This window comes from Hyperoodon ampullatus, assembly GCF_949752795.1.
Source record: "Hyperoodon ampullatus genome assembly, chromosome: 3".
Classification (NCBI taxonomy): domain Eukaryota; kingdom Metazoa; phylum Chordata; class Mammalia; order Artiodactyla; family Ziphiidae; genus Hyperoodon; species Hyperoodon ampullatus.
The window spans coordinates 105,899,410-105,920,787 of NC_136916.1; the positions used below are offsets into that span (position 1 = coordinate 105,899,410).

At 57.7% G+C, this 21,378-nt stretch overlaps 1 protein-coding gene across 1 annotated transcript; it reads right to left on the minus strand.

The window, feature by feature from the left end:
* Nucleotides 1-2,285: 2,285 nt before the first annotated feature.
* Nucleotides 2,286-16,520, minus strand: ZFHX2 (zinc finger homeobox 2). Its single transcript, XM_079700999.1, has 10 exons — nucleotides 16,507-16,520; nucleotides 14,265-16,360; nucleotides 13,562-14,079; nucleotides 12,767-13,007; nucleotides 11,362-11,436; nucleotides 10,879-10,937; nucleotides 9,201-9,401; nucleotides 8,684-8,810; nucleotides 5,040-8,510; nucleotides 2,286-4,784 (listed from the first exon to the last, which is right to left on the minus strand). The coding sequence occupies exons 2-10, from the start codon at nucleotides 16,309-16,311 to the stop codon at nucleotides 3,805-3,807; spliced, it is 7,719 nt and encodes a 2,572-aa protein (XP_079557125.1). The 5' UTR covers nucleotides 16,312-16,360; nucleotides 16,507-16,520; the 3' UTR covers nucleotides 2,286-3,804.
* Nucleotides 16,521-21,378: the final 4,858 nt, after the last annotated feature.

Genomic DNA, 21,378 nt, shown 5'->3' on the forward strand with positions numbered 1-21,378 from the left:
GGGGCACGGCCCTTGTGCCTATATGCCTGTGGGGCCCATTCTTTCTGGCATTTATGTGTATCCGTGTAGCTCTCTCTATACATGGTTCTGCTGCTGTTTCTGACGCTGTGCTTGCTTGCTTCGTTGGTGCAGTCATATACACAGCTCTGTATTTCAGATGTGAATATCTATACAGGGATGAATGATTAGAGGAGCGAATGTGTCTACTCCAGGGGCTAGAGGGTTGGGGGGAAGAACAGGTCTCTTTCTGTGGTCCTATTGCAGACTCTGCCCCATTTGGCCACTACGGCTTCAGATTTTCTCATTTTATCCCACAGACTTTGATTTTTGTTCCTAGTTGAGAACTGGGTACCTTAAGCCATCCCCATACAGGCTCTGGTTTAGAGCAAAGACAGCCAAGATCATTTCCACCTCCTTCTCCTGGTACTGACCCTGACAGTAAGTAGGGTGGACCAGAATTTGGATGCTTTAGGACCTGGGTATGTCAGAAACCCTAAGCCTTTGCCCCGGGCCATGGAAGACCAGTCTTATGAGCCCTTGATTCAGGCTCACTTTAGAGCTGGCAGGGAGGGGAGGGTACCACAAGATAGGTATGGATGTGCCACGTGCTCGAGTTGGTTTACTGCTTCACAGAAGCAACACATCTTAACCTGGGCGACTTGGCATTCACCTCTAGCATTCTGCGCGGGGCTGTGCCGACTCAGCCTCTGTCCACAGGAGCCACCCACTCACTGAACCTCCAGAGCAGAAGTGCTGCTGATGATTGTGGTCTCAGGAAGGGGTTAGGGAGGAATGCTCCGGCCACTGGGAACATGGAATGGCACACCCTCCAGAAGCACGTTGACTGACCTAGGTCAGCAGTTGGCCAGGCTCTTCTGTCCCCCAGGTTATAGGGTTCCTGGTAAGGACAGCTACTCAGTCAGCTCCAGTCCACGACTGTGAATGTACATGGGATTCTCCACGCCAGGGAATCTGGGTATAAGAGATTATTAACTCCTGGTGAAAATATTCATAGTTCAAACTAAAGCCAACCTACCCTGGCTGTAAATCCCTAAAATGCATGAAACCACACCTCTAATCATCCCATGCAAGGTGTTTGCCCAAGTTTTCTTTAAAACGTTTCCTCTTTTTCTCCTGTTTTTTTTTTTTTTCTAATTTTTCTTTGTTTGTTTTCAACCTTTATACACATATCACATTCCCAGAAAGCACAGAGTGAAAAAGCTTCTTTCCTCATACACATGCTGCTAAGAAAATAGTTTTATACACAGAATTTTAACAGGAGAGAGAAAAGGATAGAGAGGGAGGGAGGGAGGGGTGCAAGAGAGATGCTGAAGTGGGGGAAAGGTGGGAGCAGCAACAGCAAGCCCACGGTTGGGCAGTTTCACTTTTCTTGCTTGCATTTGTAACTGGCATTTTTGGCATCATCAGAATAACTAATCCACCCCACCCCTGATGTGCTAGGTTAGGAGCTTTTCATTTTAGAAATGAATGGGACCAGAAGTGAGATTCACAGAGCATATGGGGATTAGGAACTGAGCTAAGTTTTCCCTCTCCTCGTACCTTTTCTGCACATAAGCCACTGCTTCAGTTTTAACATGTTCAAGGAACAGAGTGACAGGCCAGGAAACCTAAATCCCAGGGCTGGCTGAATTTGTGTGTGTGCGTGTATGAAATGGATACTGGTAGTAGAAGCAGCCTGAAGGGAGAGTTTGGAAGGAGACTACCTAGAAAGGGGAGGTCTTAGGGGCAAGGGTCGTAGGAGAAACTACCTGGAGGACTGGGAAATTTTTGCAGGCTTTTCTTTGCTAAAACACCTGCGTCTCCACCCAGTGCCACTGTGGCTGGGCTTTGGAGTTGCCACAGTTACTTGATGCTTACAGAGACAATGAGGTTAGAGGTGGGGAACCCTCTTCTAGCGCATTCCTCATCCGTTGGTTCCCTTGGTGATCTCACTCTATCAAAGGTTCACCTTGTGCTTCAGTCATCTCCTTGCCCACCCATCCCCTCAGCTGTCATCAGCTCGAGACCCCATGAGCTTCATAGGGAGGCCCTGACTCCTTTGTGTGTGTGTGTTGGGGGGGTACCTCCAGCAGCTGCTGCTTCCTGGAGGAGATGGGCCAGGCCGGAGGAAGCAGGGGGAGAGGATGGGGTGGTGTGGGAAGAACACAGACGGGGAATAAGGGTCCCCACAAAGGCAAAAAGGTTCAAGAAGTGCCAGAAATCTGAAGGGGGTACCAGGAAGGGAATGGGAGGAGAGGTTTGTGAAAGAAGTGAATGGGAGGAGATGATGGCAGCTACATGAAAGGGAAGCATACCCAAGATTCAGAAACCAGACTGCCTGGGCTAGTCCACCCCTTTCCTCCTGAGACGGCCAAGCTACTTTCAGTGACACTGACTTTTGTAACTCACAGCCGAGAATGAGGGGATGTTTGTTACCTGTCCTGATAAATACTCAATTCAGGGGGCAAGGATGGGGTTCTCTCCCCAGCCTCCAGGCTCTTCTCCCCATTACCAGCTCCTGCTTCTGAGGCTGGGCACAGCCAGGGCAGGGCTGCACTCCCGTTAGTCTTGTGGACCACTGAACCCAAGCAAGGACTTAAAGCCATTTGATCTTCCAGAGACAAGGTGGTTCAAAGACCCCTGAACCCTTAAAATGGGGTGGGGTGGGGAGCGACACAAACAGGAAAAAAACCACTTGTTTGATGGGAGAGTTTTCAGGCTTTTTTCTTTTCTTTTTTCCTGTGTTTTCCAAGTTTGTTTTTCATTAGTTCATTCCTCTGGTCTCTCCATCTCTCTCTCCCGCATGTGTGTGTGTGCTCTCTGTCGCACTCGTGTTTTTTTGTTTTTGGTTGTGTGTTTCAGTTTTTTTTTTTTTTTTAAAGAACTTTGGATTTGCCGTTGGTGGGCAGCGCCGGTCCCGGAGGCTGGGCCGCCACGTGGCAGGGCTGGGACAAGGGGCAGGCCGACGGCTGCTGAGAGGATCTCTGTGTTTAAAGCCTTTGAGAATAAGTTACTGCAGTTTCCAGGGTGCAGGGTCGGGGCTGGCAGAGGGGTTCCTGGCCTTGGCTTCCCCTAGAGTTCAGGCCACAGGGGCTCCCCTGTCAGGTGAGGAGGGAGGGGTGTGAGGAGAGTGAGCTGGGAGCACTTCTCCCCGCTGACCTCCAGTTTGGTTAGAGTTTCGTGGGCTCCCTGCCCATCCCAGGCTCCAACCTTGGGAGCCAACTGAGTATTTGGAAAGAGTTTGTGAGCAGTATGGTGCTCTAGACGAGGGGTGTAGGAAGGAGAAGGGGGAGTAGCAAAGTTTATTTTCCTTCCCCCTTCCTTGTCTTGGGTTTTCTTTTTCCTTTCTTCTTCTTCTTCTTCTTTCTTTTTTTTTTTTTTTTTGGTGTTTTCTCAGTCAGTGGAACAGCGTGGGATAACATATTTGTGTGTTTATAGGAGTTGGAGGGGTGACTGGGAATTCAGTAGGAAAGAGGCTGTAGGAAGATGAAACCAAGGATAGATTTTGTCTGGTGGGCAGGGTGTATGTGAATGAATAATCGAGATGGCAAGATGGATGTGTTGCCCATGAAGACCAAGGGGCAAGGATCTGTGAAGGATCGGTGTGTCTGGGGGTGGAGGAGGAGGCAGGACTCTGCTGGAGGTGGGGTGTGTGAAGCCCACTGAGGGTGGGAACTGAGAGATTCCCAGGGGGGTGGGCAGGGCCAAGGGTGGGGTGAGGGATTTGAGCTCCCACCAGACACCCCTTGGGGTAAGAGAAGGAGCCCCGAGGCCCTCCCTGCCCCCGCGTCTTGGTTTATCTGTTTATAAAGCTAGAAGTGTAGAGGTAGTAGTAGTTTTTGGGTTGGAGTCCGTGTGAGGTAATCTTGCTTCCTCTTTGGCAAAAGCCACAGCAGCCGTGGCGGCAGTGGCAGCGTTGGTGGCGGCGCCAGGTGGGCCCCCTGGGGGCGGGGCCACCTTGCGCCTGTGGGCCGAGGAGCGCAGGTGCGAGGCCAGGGCTTCTCGCCCACTCAGCAGCACCTCACATGCCAGGCAGTGGTAGGTGCAGATGGGCACCCGCAGTGGGGGGGGCATGGAACCCCCGGAGCCCCGCCCAAAGAAGCAGAAGGATCTCTGGTGAGCAGTGGCCAGGGCCTCCCCGTCAAATGCCATCTTGCACTGGCGGCAAAGGTAGCGGTGGGTCACGTCCACGGTGGAGATGCCAGTGCTGCCTGTCAGCAGCTCATCGGCCTCCCCGGCCTCCCCCTCCCCTGGAGCGGGCAGTTCAGGTGGCTTCGGAGGCGCTGTGGCTATGGGCTCCGGGGCCTGGGGCGGTGGCTGGAGGAGGGCGTTGGGGAGCAGTCCGATGAGGGTCTGAGGTATCACGGGGTTTATGGGAAACAGTCCCTTCTTCATGCCATAGAGCTGTTGGAAGTAGGCCCCCTGTAACTGGGGGCCAAAGACAGCTGGTGGCGTGGCCCCCCCTGCAGAGGGCAACGGGAAGGGCAGGAACTGGCCCCCCAACAGGGCTGGGACAGTGGCCTTCAATGCTTTGAGGTTCTTGAGGGCATCGGTGGAGGAGTTGGCGGGGGCTGCAGCTGGCTTTCGCTCACCGGAGACCTTGTCCCCAGAGGGTTCAGTAGGCGGGCCTGGGGCGGGGTCAGTGGTGCCTACTATGGAGGTGTTGGCGTGGTCGGGCATAGGTCTCTGAGGTAAGGGGCAGCCTGGGCCAGCAGTCTGGACCACTGTGGTAGCAGGCAGGACCGAAGTGGCGAGGCCAAGGAGGCCTGAGGAGGCTGCAGGGCCTAGGAAGATGAAGAGTGCTGATTAGCTACCTGGCGCTGCCATCCTTCCTGCTGGAGGCCACCTCCAGCCACATACTCATGCGTCCCCACCGCCTGGCCTCCATGCTCCCTCTCCTCCCTTCTCTACCCGACCAGCTGGAAACAGGGAGGCCAGGGAGGAGACTGGAGATGGGAGGAGTCAAGAAGGAAAAGGAAGGGCACCTCATTAGAGGGAGATGCCCTCTGAAGTCCAGCTTCTCCCAACCTCTCACTCACCTGCGCTGAAAGGAGCTAAGCTGCCCAGTGGGGGCTGGGCCAGAGCTGGGCCGGACAAGAGGACCGGGGCCAGGCGAGGCAGATCCGGGGCAGCCCCGAGGGGCACAGAGGCAGGTGTGGTGGCAGGTGGAGCCTTGGGAGCTGGGGGTGCCTCGGGTGCTGGGGCCAAGTCATAGCACTTGCTTTCACTCTTCAGCTGGGCTCGGACTGCCTCCTTGAGCTTGGCCAGGTGCTGGCGGGAAAAGAGGTGGCCTCGGCAGGAGACGTAGAAGTCATACTTGACATCACAGTAGGGACAGTCGGTGCGCTGGGCTCCCAAGGGGCCCTCATTGCTGCCCCCAGCCCCACCGACTGCTGCCCCCTGCAGCTTGGCCTTCTTCTCCTTGGCACGAGCATTCTGGAACCAGACCTGGATGACTCTCTTGGGCAGCCCAATCTCCTCCCCCAGCACCTCGCACTCCTGCATGGTAGGGGTACGGTAGGCTTCGTAGCAGGCTTTCATGATCTTTAGCTGCAGACTGCTCATCTGGGTCCTGTAGCGCCGCTGCCCCATTCCGTCTGGGACCCCAGCCCCACCTCCTGGGCCCCCATTGGTCCCTCCAGCCCCAGGGGACTCTGGTTCAGCCAGGCTGGAAGCTGACGAATCACTTAAATCCCCTGCAGATGGACTGCAAGCCTCACTCTCTGGAGAAGCTTTAGACGGTTCCTCTGGGCCCTCATCCTCATTGGGTGGAGGGGGAGGTGGGAGAGGTAGAGGTGGCTCTGGTGTCAGAGTGGGGGCCTCTTTCCCAGGTGGCAGGAAAGGCAGAGGCCCAGCAGCAGGGGTGACCGTGGGGTAGGGAAAAGCGGGTGTTTCCCTCTTTGGGGCCTCCCTCGCAGCCCCATCATCCACCTTGCCCAGCAAGTGGTTGAACTTGGGGAAGTGTGCGGGGCTGGGTGTGACGGGGACCTTGACTGCCGGACTGGGCACTGCCCCGGGGGTGCTTCGGAACTGGCCCTTCCTCTCCCGGGCCCTGGTGTTCTGGAACCAGACCTGCACCACTCGCTTCTTGAGCCCCACCTCCTCGGAGATGCAGTCAAGCATCTTGCGCGTCGGGTTGGAGTCCTGCATGTACCAGCGGTACAGGATCTCCAGCTGCTCGGGCAGGATGGTGGTGCGCAGGCGCTTATCCCTGGGGGGCTCACCCTCCCCACCCACCCCTGCTTCGCTGCCCGTGGGTGACAGGCTACCGTCCTCGTGCTTCCGTTTGAGGGGTGGCCCTGGCACTGGTGGAGTGCCTGGCACCGGAGGGTTTCGCTCCCCAAACACCAGCAAGGGCAGCTCTAGGAGGTGGGGGGCAGTGCTGGGCTGCACAGGTGGCAGGAAGTGGAGCCGGCGGTGACTGGTCAGGAGGTCCTGGCTGGGGAAAGACATGGCGCACTGGTCACAGGTGTGGACGGGGGAGGGCGAGGGAGGGCCCCTCCCTTCAGGCTCTTTGCCTCCTGGCTTTGTGGCCTCTGCTTGGCCCAGCTCTTCCCTGTCTGGAGGTTCTGGTGATGGGCCCTCAGGCCCCGCTGGGGGTTCCGGGCCCTGTTCCTCCTCTGCGTCTTCCTCCTCTGCGTCTTCCTCCTCTTCCCCTCTCTCTGCCTCTTCCTCCTCTTCCAGATGCTGGTCGTCATAGCATTTCTTGAGGTGCCGCACCAAGTCAAACACACAGGAGAAGGTGGCGCGGCAGCGCCGGCAGCCGGAGGCTCCCCCAGTGCCTCCCCCGCTGGGCACAGGCCCGCCGTCGCCAGCGCTTTTGCGAGCCTTCTGGCGGGCATTCTGGAACCACACCACCACCACACGGCTAGCCAGGCCCAAGAGACTTGCGAGCCGCTCCACCTCTCCGTCCTTGGGGTAGGCGCTGGTCTCAAAGAAAGACTGCAGGGCTTGGGTCTGGAACTCTGTGAACTTGGTTCTGGAGAAGCGGCGGCCTGCAGGCACTAGGGGAGGAAGATTCCCTCTGGAGCTTTCTTCCTCCTCTGGGGGCCAGCGTCCTCCTGCCCGGCCTCGCTCCTCAGGGGGGTGGGCCCCCCCTGCCTCAGGCTCTGGGACCAGGAAAGGTGGGCCCAGGTGGGGAGCAGGTGAATCCAGAGGCCCATCGGGAGGTTTGGGGGACCCTGCCGGGGGTGGGTAGAGGCTATCATAGCTCTTTCGAAACTGAGCGGCATATCGGCTCAGGGCCTCAAAGGGCAGAAAGCGACGGTGCACGTGCTCCTCGTGTGTCTTGAGGATGAGCATGTTGGAGAAGAGTTTCCCACAGGCCCCGCAGGCCAGCTTGTCCCCACCCCCCAGGACCTCGGGTGGGGGTGGGGTTGGGGGAGGGGGCACAGCCTGCTTCCCTTCATTGTACTGGATCACCAGCTCAAAGCCAAAGTTTTCTAGAAGGGCTTTGGCTGCAGTGCGGGCTGCCTCGTTGGGTGTTGGCTGGGGGGGTGAGCTGGGCGCCGTCTCATTCCCCTCTTCTGCCGCGGGTGGCCGCTCCCACTCTCGCTCAGCCAGCTCAGCCTTAGGGGGCGGGGGAGGAGGGGTGGCGGCCGGCAGGGACAGCAGGGGTGCGGGCCCAGCCAGTGCCAGTTTGGGCCCTACCTTGAGGTCGTGGAGGTAGAAGGGCAGGAGCAGCTGCTGCTGCTGGAGCTTAAGCAGGGACTCGGGCACCAGAGGGAAGGAGGGCAGGACTGGTGGGGCGAAGAGTGGGGCTGGGAATCGGTGCAGGTCCAGGGGAGGTGGGGGAGGGGACAGGAAGGGCAGTCCACCAGACACGAAGCCACCAGGGTCAGGGCCCTTCTTCTCAGTGCCCACCTCCCCCTCAGTCTCGCCTTCCTTGGGCTCTTCCAGGCCGCGCTCTGGCCCCTCGGCCTTGACGTCCGTCTTGGCTCCCCTCGAGCGAGTCTGGTGCAGGACGGAGCGCATGTGGATCTCCAGGGTGGAGCTCTGGTTGTACGAGACGCGGCAGACTGTGCACTTAAAGGGCTTGTCTGTGGCAGTGGCAGCGGTGGGCGCGGCACCGGCTTCCCCACGGGCAGGCCCGGCGGGGTCAATGGCAGCCTTCTTCATCTTGTGCAGGTGGGAGACCGAGTTATAATGGACCAGGAGGATGTTCTTCTGGGTGAAGGACTCCTTACACACAGTGCACTTGTAGGGCCGGGCAGGGTCGAGAAACTTGTCCAGGGCAAAGTTGGTGGTCTTCCGATAGGTCAGAGGGTGGCGAGAGTCAGCTGGAGCTGGCTCTGCCAGGCGGGGCTCCCCGCCAGCCCCCTCTTCCTCCTCAGCCGTGGTGGGTGGAGGAGCTACCTCGTCAGCTTGGGCATCGGGCCGAGGGGCTGGAGACGGGGCTGGAGAAGGAGGCTGGTCAGGGCTTCCCATGGGCTTGTCTGGGGCCTCGGCTGAGGGCAGGGGAGGCTCAGGAAGAGGATCGGGACTGGCTTCCGGGGTCAGGTGAGGGCCTTCTAGGGGAGAGAGAAGGGGGCGCAGTGAGAAGGGAACCTTGTCTAAGTCAGACCCCACCCACTCAGTATCTAGGGCAACTCATCCTTGCCTCAGTTGTCTTTAGACCTTCTTGGTCCGAGGAATCCAGGTTCCCTTTCCTGCCACCTTGGGAGGTCTGCCCTCCCTTCCTTACCTGCTGCTTGGTCTCTGCTGGGCACAGGCTCTGGCCCGGGAGCGGGGGGCTCTGGGCCGTCCCCCAGAGGGCTTAGAGCGGGCCCAGGCAGCACTTTGGTCGTCAAGGTCATCTCTACAGTTGTGGCCTGCGATGGAAGAGATCCCAGTGACTTCCCACCACCGTCCCACTACCCCAGACCCCCCAGCTCTGCACCTGTGTCTGTGCGCATCCCAGCTCCAGACTCCTCTGTGGACAAACCTCCCACCTAACTTCTGCCTTCCCCACGGAGGGGAGGGCCTGGGCTGCTGCCTGTCCTGTCTGGCAGCCGTGCCTGCTGTGGAACAGCTCCTCTCAGGACCCAAGGGCGCTTCCTCCCCAGCGAGTAGAGGCTCTGGACAGGTTCGGCTCCGAGGTTCCGTCCAGCTCTAAACTCCACCTTCAAATCCACGCAGAGCCGCTCCCCTCAGCACACACAGCTGCCCGGACACCGCGGCCTCTGCCTCCCCTCCTGCCCGGGCCCCCAGCCTGTACTCACCGCGAGCAGGAGCCTCTCAACGCACTCGGGCACCACGTTGTGCAGGTGGCTGAGGTGGAAGTGCAGGGCAGGCCGGCCCACCAGCTGCTCCTGGCACAGAGGGCACCGGTACTTGGGCTGCACTGCGTGCTGGGAGAGTGCATGCGCCCTCACCTGCTCAGACTTTGGGCTCAGGAAACTGCAGTATGGACAGCAGAACACCTGGGGCACACAGGCGGTAGGGGGAGGTGTCAGGGAGGGGTGGGACTCACCATCACTCACCCGGACACAGCCTGGTCCTACCCCTGCTGGAGGAGGAGTCCCAGTCCTGAAAGCTGGCTCCTCCCTCCCTTCACTTGGACCGGGACAAAGGCCTAGGCTGGGCTGCCCTGGCTGGCCCGCCTTCTCTGTCCTGCCCTCTCCCTCCATCCTGGCCTCTCTCTTCCCTTGTCTCTGCTGCTGCCCTACTCCGTTCTCCAGCCGACAGGACGGCCCTGTACCTACCTCCTCTGATTTAGTTTTCTTTTCTTACCTGCCCCCACCCTGCCTGTATCTCCTCCGTGAAAGAGCTCCCCTTCTGGCACTTCCTGGACCCAGAGGCTCCTGAATCCCTGCCACTCTGCCTCTCCAAGGTCCCTGGACTAAGCAGGGCGCTCCCTACCTGTCTGCTCAGAAGCCGGCTCTTTCTCCCTCCGCTCCCACTTTCTTTGCCTGCCTTTTTCTCCCCTTCCCTTTTTAATGTAAACAAACACCACAGCTCCCCCAGTGGCCCTGGAAAATTCTGGCCTGGCGCTGTTGGCGCATTCCCGCCCATACCTCCAGAGGGTGGGGCTGGGGAGCCTGGGGTGGGGCGTGAAGGCCCCTCTACTTCCGCCTCAGTCACCTGACTGCCTGACCTGCAGCCTGCATTTCTGTCAGCCTGCACTTCCTCTCCTGTCACCTGTGCCACTGGTCCAGGCCCGCGTGTCAGGGAGGGGATGGCCCTAAAGGAAAGGTATCCGGACGCTCATCTTAACGCACCTAGCCCTGGGAGCAGATAGCTGGAACAGGAGTTAGGAGGCAGGGGAGCTGAGGACATAAGCCGTCACTGCAGCAGTTTGCAGTCGTAATACACACGGCATATTGCAGTCCGGTTTGGAGAGCTGGGGGGCACAGGGTGGCACCTCAAAACCAAAGGCTGGGAATCCCCTCAGAATGAACCCTTTCAGGCCACAGAGCTAAGCTACTCTTGGGCCCTGCCTAGGTCAGCCACTCGGAGACTTGCAGAGCTTGCTGTCTGCGTGGATCATCTGGGTCAGTTCCTCTAGCCTGAGGAAGGAGGTGCCAGGGCAGTTCCACCCAGGCTCAGGGTTCTCTGTAGAAGATGAACTTCACATCTTTCTGCTCCCAACAGGAATAAAGAGCTGGGCAGCAGCTAGTGTTTTATTTTTGCCTTTTTCTCTTTTCATTTTGTCTCCCTCTGTGCTCCAGCCCTCAGGGCCCTGGTGCTCACATCCGGTAACTGGACCTAGGTGCAGTTTCTGAAATGTATTTGGAGTGACGTAAGTCACAAGCATGACAAAATTAGATCTGCCTTTGGTCTGAAATCTCTTGTCTGTAAAGATCTACTAATTAGAAGTTCAGCCTTTAGGATGTGAGCAGATCTCAGTAAAATTAGACGCCCCCCCACCCCAATCTTCCCAGTTACCCCGGTTCTGACCGTGGTCTGGTCGACACTGTCTCCAGGAGGGCCAGTCTTGTTCTCTGTCTCTTCAGAAGCTGAAGATGAAAGGAGAGATTAAGAGACTCTGACAGCCCCTCCTTCTTCCTTTCACAGACCCCCGGCCCTTAAGATGACCTGATTTGTAGCAGAGGGCTTCCAAGGTAGGGGTGGGCTCTGGGGAAGGAGAAAGGGCAGGGAAGCACAGAACTGCGCTCAGTACAGGCAGTGGAGCTTGGCAGGGCTGAGCCCGGGTTAGCGGGATGGCCAGAGGGCAAAAGGACCCAGCATTCTGTGGCTCCACCTCCCTTCCCTCTGATGAGCCCTTTCTTTTGATCACTTCAGCTGCTTCTGCACAGGAGGCCTTGCTGGGTGTCTGGATTACCGCAAGGTCCCATGAGCACCTCAGAATGTATAATATTAGGACTGGGGGCTGAGGAGGGCAAGGGATGGAGAAAGAAATGGACCAGATGAGCAACTCACCCAATTGTTCTGTCTTATTCTGGGGTTCTTCCTCAGGGGTGGGTGGCTCAGCTAAGGGGGTGACAGGAGGCTTCCCTGTATAGGATGAAGGGAGAGTCAATTTAAAAGGATGAGGCATCAGAGGAGGGGGGACATAGGGCAGAAGAAGCAGGACAAGCAGCCAGGCAATAAAGGGAGAAGATGGATAGATGAATCAATAGGCAGGAGAGGACAAAAAGCCGCCAAAAAGAAATACAGAGGATGAGGGGGGAAATTACAGTGTTGGAACTGGTAGAGCCTAAGAAATCATCTCTGCGAGTCTAGCCCCGTCATTAAAGATGAGGGAACAGGTCCAGCAGTGGGCGACAGAAACAGGACCAAACTCAGCTCCCTGTCTTGACTGATCCTGGAAGAAGGGAGCCCAGAAATGTAGAGTGAGGGGCGCCGAAGAGGGAAGGTGAGGTTGAAAGGAAGCAGCTGCAGTGAGCAGGAGGCGGCAGGTCTAGCTGGGAGAGGAGATTACCACTCAAGCAAGAATTGACAGATGTGTGGGAATTTATTTTCGGTGGCGGCCTAATTAAAGTGTTAAAGTTCCTTAACTCCATTCAGTCCTGCTCCAGGATCGTTAGCTATTGATCTGGGCCCCTCCGGCACTTAACTCCAGCCAGTGTATTGGCAATTCAATTAGCACCAGTCAATGCTGCCTGTTCCTGGTTCCCGCTGCCCCTGCCCTCACCCTTGCCCACCGCCGGGCTCTGCAAAGCCCGGACACCTGTGCCCAGCTCTCACAGCCTCTTCTGCACCCTCTGGATCAATGGTGCCTGGCGGGCTCTTCCCAGTCTCTCTGGTACAACCTCAGCTGCCTAAGGGGGACCCTAAGCCCAGCCTTCGGACTGAAGACCTCCTAGGAGACAGGAAGAGGCTGGGGAGCTCATCAAGGGCTTCCCATCCTGCTGCCTTCGGGCCATGCCCCCAGCTCCCACCTCCTTCTGACAAGTCCTGGCTCAGCCCAAAGCTGATTCTATTCTTTCTCTGTTTTTCTCCCTCTCCTTCCTGACCAGCTGCTGCCACACCCCACACACGCCCCATCCGCAGCCCGCCCGCCCCAAGCTTTGCCAGCACACCAGTCACCCCTCGGAATCACTGGGTGGTTCCTTCTCACCTCCCTTCCTGCTCTACCTCTCCACCCAGCAAAATCCCTGCTCTTCTCTGCCTCCTCCTCCAACAGCCTCTTGTTCCCCACTTCCCTCGGCTGCCCCAGTGTTCCTAAAAGCCAGTTTCGGCAGCCTTCCCAGCGCCTTTCCGCTTGCTCTGGACTGTGCATGGACCCATTTCTCGTCCCCGTGCCACTTTCTCCTGGGCCCCCAGCTCCCGCCCTGGCTGCCCTCCCCGCCCAGCTCTTCTTCCCCAGTCCCCTCTTCCTCACCGGGAGGCCGGAGCTGCCCGTGGCTGAAGCTCAGGATGCTCTGAAGAGCTGAGAGCCCCTCGTCGGCTGCGGGGCCGCTCTGTAGCAGCTGCAGGCGCCGCTGGGCCTGGGCATCGCGGTGGGCAGGGGCGCGCAGGTGCTGCAGCACAGCCAGGCGGGAGGGCGTCTCCCAGGCGCACAGCAGGCAGCGGAACAGCCCCAGCTCCGTCCCCGCTGCCGCCCCCTCCATCTCCAGCAGAAACTGGAAACGGGAAGGAGGCTGCTCAGGCGCAGAAGGACAGACGGACGCCCCCAGGTCCCGGGGGCCCCTTTGCCTCCCTGGGGGGCCTGACCAGCAGCACCCTGACACCCCTTCCTCCCTCTTGGGCCCTCCTCTTCCTTCCTTTGGCCACCTGAGTGTGACTGCCTTTTCTCCCCCGTCTCCTCTTCCGACTACCAATCCTGGACTCCCTCCTAGTATATGAATGGAATCTGATTCCATCCTCTTGAACTTCTGGGGACAAGATGGACTGAGCAGACACAGACCCTCCCGCTAATCCCAAACGCCAGAAAAGTTGAATAAAGTACCGGAGTCACTTGGTCAGAGTCCACCATCCTTTGGTCTTTCTCCACGTCTGTCTCCAAATAGTTTTTCCCCTGGTGTCCTGGCCTTTTTTCTCCAATCCCGCCCCCCTGGGTTTTCGCATCACTTTCCCACTCTGCATCTCCTTGCTCCAGCCCCGTCCCCTTCTCCTCTCTCCCTCAGGCTCTGTGCTGTGCCCTTCAAATCCCAGACCCTTCCTGCCCCGCTCTCACCTTATAGATCTGGCTGTTCTCTTCATGGGCCGCACCCCGGGCATGCAGCTGCATCTTCTCCTTGCTGTTGGACTCAAAGTCACAGATGTTGCAGCGCAGGTGCAGGGTGGGGACAGACCCATAAGGAGCCCCATCTCCCAGGGGCACTGGGGAGGGGGTGCCCATGGCCCCACCCCCCTCCCTCAGGTGGGCCGCCAGCTGGTACTTCTGAGCATGTTTGTCGGTCTTGAGGTGGAGTTGGAAGTTGGCCTTGAGCTGGGTGCCATAGCAGCAGAGCTTGCAGCGGTGGGTGTCACCAGCTACCTCCTTCCACTCGGCCTCTGGGAGGCTCCGGCCCACGCTGCAGTGGTAGAGCAGCAGCTCCAGGCTGTCTGTGCTGAAGGCCTGGCACACGAGGCATCGGAACACCTTCAGGGATGGGCTGTCATCTGGGGGCGGCGAGGCAGGCAGCCCATCGGACAAGGGGCCCAGAAGCTGACTTTGAGGCAGGTGGGCATCCGGGGAGGGGCTGCCTGGGGCTAGGGGACAGAGACAGGTTAGTGGCCCCAGGAAGGAACAGGGCAGGGTCAGCTTGCTGTGTGGGAATGGGAGGGGTGGATGCTGAGGGAGCTGGCGTTATTTAAGCGGCGGGGCTGGCCCTGGGGAGAAAGCAGGGAACCGAGTTTGGCCCCAAGAAAGGGAAAAGAACACCCAGGGAGCTTACCAGCTGTGGGGAACTTGCAGGCAGGTGCTCCGAGGTGGTGGAAGCCATTGAGAAGCAGCTGGGCTTCCAGGGGCTTGTCTGGCCTCAGCCCGGGGCCAGGCAAGGGAGCCTGAGGCTGCCCTAGGGCCTGCGGTCCGAAGTACTGGAAGAGGTCAGGGGAGGTGGCAGGGGCAGCCCCTGCTGGGGGAGGGGGGCCTGGCCCTACCAGCCCCGGCGGCAGCCCCAGCGGCAGCCCCTGGTGCAGCATGAGGACGTTCTGCATGTGCTTCTCGGAGGTCATGTGGATGCGCAGATTGCGGGAGATGTTGGTCTCGTAGCTGCACACCTTGCACTGCCAGGACGCTTTGGTCTTGGGCTCCTTGTCCCCCGCGGGGGGAGGGAGCGCTGCCTCTGTGGGACTCCCCTGCCCCACCGGCCCCGCCTGGAAGCCCTGCAGGTTGGCCAGGTGCTTGTCAGACTGCATGTGGATGCTGAGGTTGCCCTTGGTGGTGGTGGAGTAGTTGCAGACGTCGCAGCGGTAGGGCTTGTAGCCACAGTTGTAACTCTCCCCCCGGGCGAGGCGGGGGTGGGCGCCCCCAGCGCTGCAGTAGCTGCAGTGACTGTTGCTCTCAGGGTGCTTCTCCCGCATGTGCACGTCCAGGGTCTGCTGGTACTTATAGTGCCAATTGCACTTGGGACACTTGAGCGTCTTGCAGGAGTTGCGCGAGTGTAGCAGAGCCATGTGGCTGGACAGGCTGAGGCCCTGGAAGGCCGCAGGGGCCGGGGTGTAGTCGTCGGCTGGGCGATAGGGCTGGGGCGGGTCACCGGGGTCTTCGGGGGAGCCCACTGGGGCAGGGAGAACGCCCCCGTCCTTGGAGGTGGGGGAGCTTTGGTTGAGCGAGGGGCAGAGCCCTCCATCCTCCTCTTGCCCCTCAGGGAACCAACCTGGCCCTGCCTCGCCTGCCAGCGTCGGCGATTCTTTGGCTTGGCTTGGGCTGGGGTTCCAGGCGGCCGGGGTGGTCAGCGGGGAGGGTGGGCTGAGGGCCATGCCTTCTTCCACGGGCAGGACAGGGGCCTGGGCTTCGGCCGCAGCGGAGCCATCCTCGGTCTGAGCTGCGTGGGCCTCCATGTTCACGGTGCTGCTGTTGTCAAGGGGTATTTCTAAAGAGGCGTGAGCAGGCAGTTGTGGTTCCAGGAAGCTCAGGAGGGCCACACAGCCCTCGTCCCCCTCCCGGAGCACGGCTGGGTTGCCTGGCAGTCCCTGGTGTTGAGCAGCGGTGAGCTTCACCCCGTGAGACTGTGTGTGACCCACAAAGGCCTGGGGCCTGCCGAAACCCAGGCGGCACGGGAGGCACAGCCAGAAGAGTGCCCTGGGGTCTCCTCCCCTGCTCCCCATGGGGCCATCTTTGGGATCTCCAGGGGGGTTTGGAGCCAGCTGGTAGCTCCAGAAGGCTCCATCCCTTCCCTCACAGGTGGCCGGAGATGGCGCTGAGGTATCGTGGGACAGAATTTGGTCAGAAGAGCTAAAGCCTTGGATTGGGTCAAAGCCACGTTGGATGTGAAGGGCAGTGAGGCGTACAGGGGGCGGGTGGGAAACGAGGGGCAGGCTGGGCTCTTCCTTGATGCCTGCCTCACCCCAGGGGAAGCCCTTTGGTAACGGGAGTTTGCTGCCACCTGGCAGGGACAGCTTGGCCACTAGGCAGGCCTCACCGCCAGCTGTGAAGACTAAGTGGTCGCTCAGGTCCACAGGAGGGAGCCCTCCTCCTCCCTCCCCCTGCTTCTTGTCCTCTTCCGCCCCCAGGCCCTTTGGCGGGGAGCCACCACAGCCAGGCTCCTCTTGGGGCTCCCCTGTCTCCTTTGGTGGGATGAGGCCACAGCCTGGCTCCAGGGGCTGCCCCCCGGGCTCTGAGGACCTCATGCTCTCAGAGGCGGAGGGGGCCGCAGGGGGATCTTTGGTGACAGGATCACAGGGGGTGCGCGGGGAGGAGGTGTCCGGAGGCGGGGACGGGGCATTGTGCCCAGGGGAGGGGGTGGTGCCAGCGGTAGAGGACGAGTTAAGGGTGGCCATGGCAGACGGAGGACAGCTGGGGGTTCATTTCAGCGTGACAGCCAGGACCCTGTGGGGGAGACACGGAGAGAGCGGAGCTGTGAGGTGGCAGCGGAGACACCCAGTCAGGCAGTTGATTCTCCGGATCCTCCGGCCCCACCCTCCTCCCTGAGCGCCGGATTCAAGCACCCATTTGCCAGCTTGAAGCTTCATTACCTTAGCGTCTAACAGACTTCAAAGTGAACATGTCCAGAATCAGAACTCCTTATTTCTGCCCTGAACTTGTTTCTTCCCATCTTCCCGATCTCAAAAATTGGTACCACCATTTATCTGGTTGCTTAGGCTAGAAACCCAGTTTCCTCTCGCCCTCACCCACAGGCAGGCAATTTGACAGCAGTCTCTCAAGCGAGCGTCTCAGCCTTCCATTCATCCTCATCTCCGTCAGCACCACCCTGGCCCAAGCCATTACTGTCACTTTCCTGAACTAGTGCAACAGACTCCACGTTGGCCTCCACTTCCACTACTGCCCTTCCTTCCACTCAGAATGATCTTTTATTTAATTCTCAATTATGAGAAATGCCAAACATACATAAAGATAGACCAAACAATATAAGGAACCCGTTTGTACTCATCACCCAGCCTCAACAGTCTCCAAACTCAGGGCCAATCTTTTTTTTTTTTTTTTAATTGAAGTGCAGTTGATTTACCATGTTGTGGCAATCTCTGCTCACAGCAAAGTGACTCAGCTACACACACAGAGACATTCTTCTTTATATTCTTTTCCATTATGGTGTATCACGGGATATTGAATATAGTTCCCTGTACTATACAGTAGGACCTTGCTGTTAACTCACGGCCAATCTTGTTTCATCTATATCCTCACCCACTTCCCCTTTTCCTGTATTGTTTTAAAGCAAATTTCAGGCATCATAATCACCTTTCAAAATGTAAACCATGCTACATTCTGCTGAGAACCCCATCAGTGAGTTCACTGCACTGTAAATAAAATCCAAACTCTGCTCCCTGATCTACAAAAAAGGCCTATTTGATCTGGCACCTGCCTACTTCTGACACATCTTTAATACTCTCCACCCCACCTGGCTGGCTAACTCCAGCCCACTGGCCTTCTTGGTTCCTCAGACACAGCAGTTTCATTCCCACCTTAGCAGCTTGCCCGAGCTGTTTACTCTGCCTGCAGTGCTCTTCCCCCAGACTTCTGCCCAGTGGCTCCTGGTCATTCGGTGTCTGCTTAAATAGCACCTCTTCCAACAGGCCTCGCCTCTCTACAGAAGCTAACACAACCGGCAGGGGGGATGGGGGGATGAGGGGGTGGGGGCGTGGGGAGGCGTATTTTCTTCAGAGATTCATCACTACCTGATATTTCCTGGTTTCCTTATTTCTCCCTTCTAGAAACTAAGTTCCATGAGCGCAGGAACTCTGCTTTATTGGTTGCCCTATCATTGGTACCGAGAAAGATGCCTGCCACATAACCATACATGTCTGTTGAATAAATCAGCTCTGGGAAAGACCCTCAGATTTTCCATGCCCTGAAGAGTTAGTTTCCCAAAGTCAAGGTCCTCTTGCCAGAGAGGCTACAGTGACTTTCCTCTGGCCTGCAGACACCATGCTACTCTCAGATGCATTCCATCTCTTGTCACAGGTGGGAGAGCTTCTGGCCAATTGAAAGACAATGGCTTGTATGAGATGAGCTGCCCCCTCCTCCTCCCCAGGGATTAAAAAAAAAAAGTAACAGTAATAATATTAAGGTACATATAGCATGGTCCTGGCACTGTGTTAAATGCTTTAATCAATTATCTCATTTAATCTCACGACAACCTTATTTTATGGGTGAGGCACCCAAGAAAGAGAGGCTGAATAAGCTGCTGAGTGTCACACAGCTCCAAGGTGGTGAGACTAGGAAAGGACTGGTGGGCACAGAGCTAGACCCCAGAGCTGTGGCCTGGGCTCCTCCATCTACCCGGACTGCCCCGCAGACACAGTACTGGCAAAATGAGCCTCCCAAAGTCTAGAAGTCAGGATTCCTGAGCTGCCTCCAGCTGACTAGGATTACCGAGCCCCACCCCCTTTTTTACCTTGGTCCCCCCTCAAACTCACCAATTCCCCCATGCCTCACCATCCCATGCTTCTCCCAGTGTCCCAGGTGGCCTGACTCCTCTTCAGTTCTCAATTATCAGCAGATACCAAACGATTAAACCTTTAGCGCTCAGGCCAGAGTGCCGCCAGGAAGTGGTGTGGCCTCTCCCGCCTTGGGCAGCCTCTAACCCTCACCTTCAGAGTCCCTGATTTGGAATGGGTCCTTGGTCTGGCCGCACTCAGCCTGGAGGCCCCCATTCCCACTTCCCTCCTCCTGGGGGACCAGCCAGGCGTGAAGTCGAAGGAGGAGCCATTAAGGCACTCCGCGAGGGGCTGGCTCTGCATACTAATGAAAATGCAAATCAGCACCTGGGCCGGGGCCGGGGTGGGGTGGAGAACTAACAGGGAAGTAAAGGAATTGGACCGGGGGCGGGGTGGGGGGCAGTTATCTTACGTAATCAGAAAGCAGAAGCCCTGAAGTTGTGGGATAAAGGTATTCTTCCTATGGAATCCTTGGGGTGCCGGGGGAAGTGGGGAGATACACGTGCTGGAGTGTGAGGGCCTGACATTCCACTGTCACCCCCATAATGGAGGCTCACCTGGTAGGAAGAACTGAGACCGGGCAAGAGCGGCGGCCCCTCCTGGGCCCTGACACTGAGGGCTGAACCTGGTGGGTGCTGTCCCCCTGCTGGCCCACCTCACATCCGTCAGCAACTTCTCTCTGGCTCCCGAATCACAATTCTAGATCAAACTGCAGAGGAGGGCTAGGAAGACCTAAGCCTCAGATCCTCTCTCCAAAGCTTTTACTTCCCAGGACTGGAAAAAAGACAGCTGATTCCTAGCTAGAAACCAAAGGAGCTTAGCTTTGGGCTAGCTAGTGGGTGAGACCTGGATCAGCGGAGGGAGGGGAGGTCTGAAGCTGTTTAAAATTGCAAATCTCTTTCCCTCTCCCCTCCCCCTCCCCCTCCCCTCCCCCTCCCCCGCTACAGGAAAGAATTTCAATTGCAAATTTATCTCTGCCTCAGTGCCTCTCTTCCCGCTCCCCCCACTGCCACCAACTCCCCTCCCCGCTGCTTCTCTGTGCTTCTCCCATCACCCACTATTTATTACAAACCTTGAACTGCAGCAATTATGTTTTCACTTTCCCCCTCCTCCTTCCCTTTTCCTCTGCCTCAGTCTTTTCTTCTGTCCCTCTCTGAATCTGTGTCCCTTTCTCTGCCCTTCCTACCTTGACCTCAGTTTTCATCTCTTTCTGGAGACAGGTCCCCACGCACCACGACCAGGCCCAGAGTCTTATTCTCCCTCAGACCACTGTCATTCCTCCTGTGGTTCCAGGCTTTCCTTCAGGGCATCTCCTCTCTCTCAGGGTGCACCTTAGACGTGGGGAAAGGGAGAAGGCGAGCCCTTAAAGGCCCTGGCATTCCTGCGTGTGGAGGAGGGAAGGAGGAAGAGGGCGGATCGGGTGGAGGGTGGAGGTGGGGGGATAGTCAAAAGGAAGGACCTGGGTAGAGGCGAGGGCCGGGGGCCCGCGAGCAGAGGGGTTAGGGGAGACAGAGCAGGCGGTGGTGGCGGTGTGATTAGAGCGGAGATTGATGTGAAGGGGCGCCACAGACGGCAGAGAGAGTCAATAAAACGAGAGGATCACATTAGAGGCGACAGAAAGAGCTTTAAATTACAAGGCTGCTGCCACCGAGGGGGATGGGAGGAGGCAGGCCTGGAGCCAGGGGAGGGTGGAGAGTTCTGAGGGTGTAGTCATCCCCTAAGATGAATCATCTCGCTCCAAAATGGCCCTCAGCCTCCAGAGCTCCCTTGCTGCCCCTTCATTCCATCTCCCTCCCTAATGCTTCCTCCCCTCACAGCGTGAGGAGAAAGGGAAAATGGAGAGAAAGCTATGGGGAAACAGAAGAGATTGGGGGGGGGGGTATTGCCCTCTTCCTCTGTCCAGACCCAGGTCCCTCGTTATTCCTCAAGGAGAGAAGGAAAGGATGGCAGTGCTACTTCTTTCAGAGCTCAGCTAGGGACTCGTTGCCCCATCAACATAATCCCTGCACTGAGATATTCTTCCATGGGATGTGGGCAGAAAGGCACCCTGTAAGTAGCTGGACAAGAATTCCTACTTCTTGAAATGTACCGTACTTAGAACAGGAAGATGCCAGGGAACCAGGAGGCTTCAGGACAGACAGTAGGACCCAGAGAGCTACAAAGAAAGATTTTATGAGAGGGACAGAAAGGCTTGGATGTGAAGTGGAAAGCTGCAAAGGCGGGCTCTGAGACCACAAAAGACAACATTCTGAGACTTCAGAACCCGAGAATTACAGGAGCCAAAGGGACAAGGGCAAAGGAACGACCAAAGAAGTAAGGCCTGAGGAAAGGAAGTATGTCCTCCTCACCGAGGAGGCGCCAGGCCGTGGGGCCTGTAGAACTAGGGGCAAAGCTGGCCAGGGGCACTTCCTCTGGGGCTGGAGCCCCAGCAAGACCAGGACTCCCCTGGGCTGGAGCCCCCTCCCACCTCTGGCAGAGCTGGAGTGGAAAAGTGACACGACTGCCCCCTAGTGGTTATGGAGGGAACATCACCGAGGAGAGAACAGGCCCGCAGGAACAGACTGGCTTTCTCCTCCCAGCTCCCCTCCTTAAAACAAAAAACAAAAACCCCTCTCCTTTCTTTTCTTCAAACCCAACGACAGGGCAAAGTCTTCCCCAGCAAAGTCGGCCAGAGGGCACTGGCACATTTGCTTACAATTTCCATACAGTGATTTCCAAGTCCGAGCCCTCCAGACATTTTTGCCTTTCACTTTTCCAATTGTTCCATCTATCCTCTTTCCTTGGAGCCCATTTTAGGGACCTTTTCTTTCTTCTCTCTGAAATCCCTGCCTCCAGCCTGCCCTCTTCCGCACTAACTTTGCCCTGCCCTTCTCTCCTTTTGGTTTCAACCTGTTGCTTTTAAGAGGCAGCCACAGAGGGGAGGGGAAGAGAAGCAGGAAAGATGGAGTGTGT

What these genes read in the sequence shown, in the direction of transcription:
- ZFHX2 (XM_079700999.1), bottom strand. Translation starts at nt 16,311, where the DNA reads ATGGCCACCCTTAACTCGTCCTCTACCGCTGGCACCACCCCCTCCCCT. An exon ending in CGGGCAGCTCCGGCCTCCCG is followed by an intron (nt 11,437 to 12,766) that starts GTGAGGAAGAGG and finishes CATCCTATACAG; the next exon opens with GGAAGCCTCCTGTCACCCCC. An exon ending in CAGCAGAGACCAAGCAGCAG is followed by an intron (nt 8,511 to 8,683) that starts GTAAGGAAGGGA and finishes TCTCTCCCCTAG; the next exon opens with AAGGCCCTCACCTGACCCCG.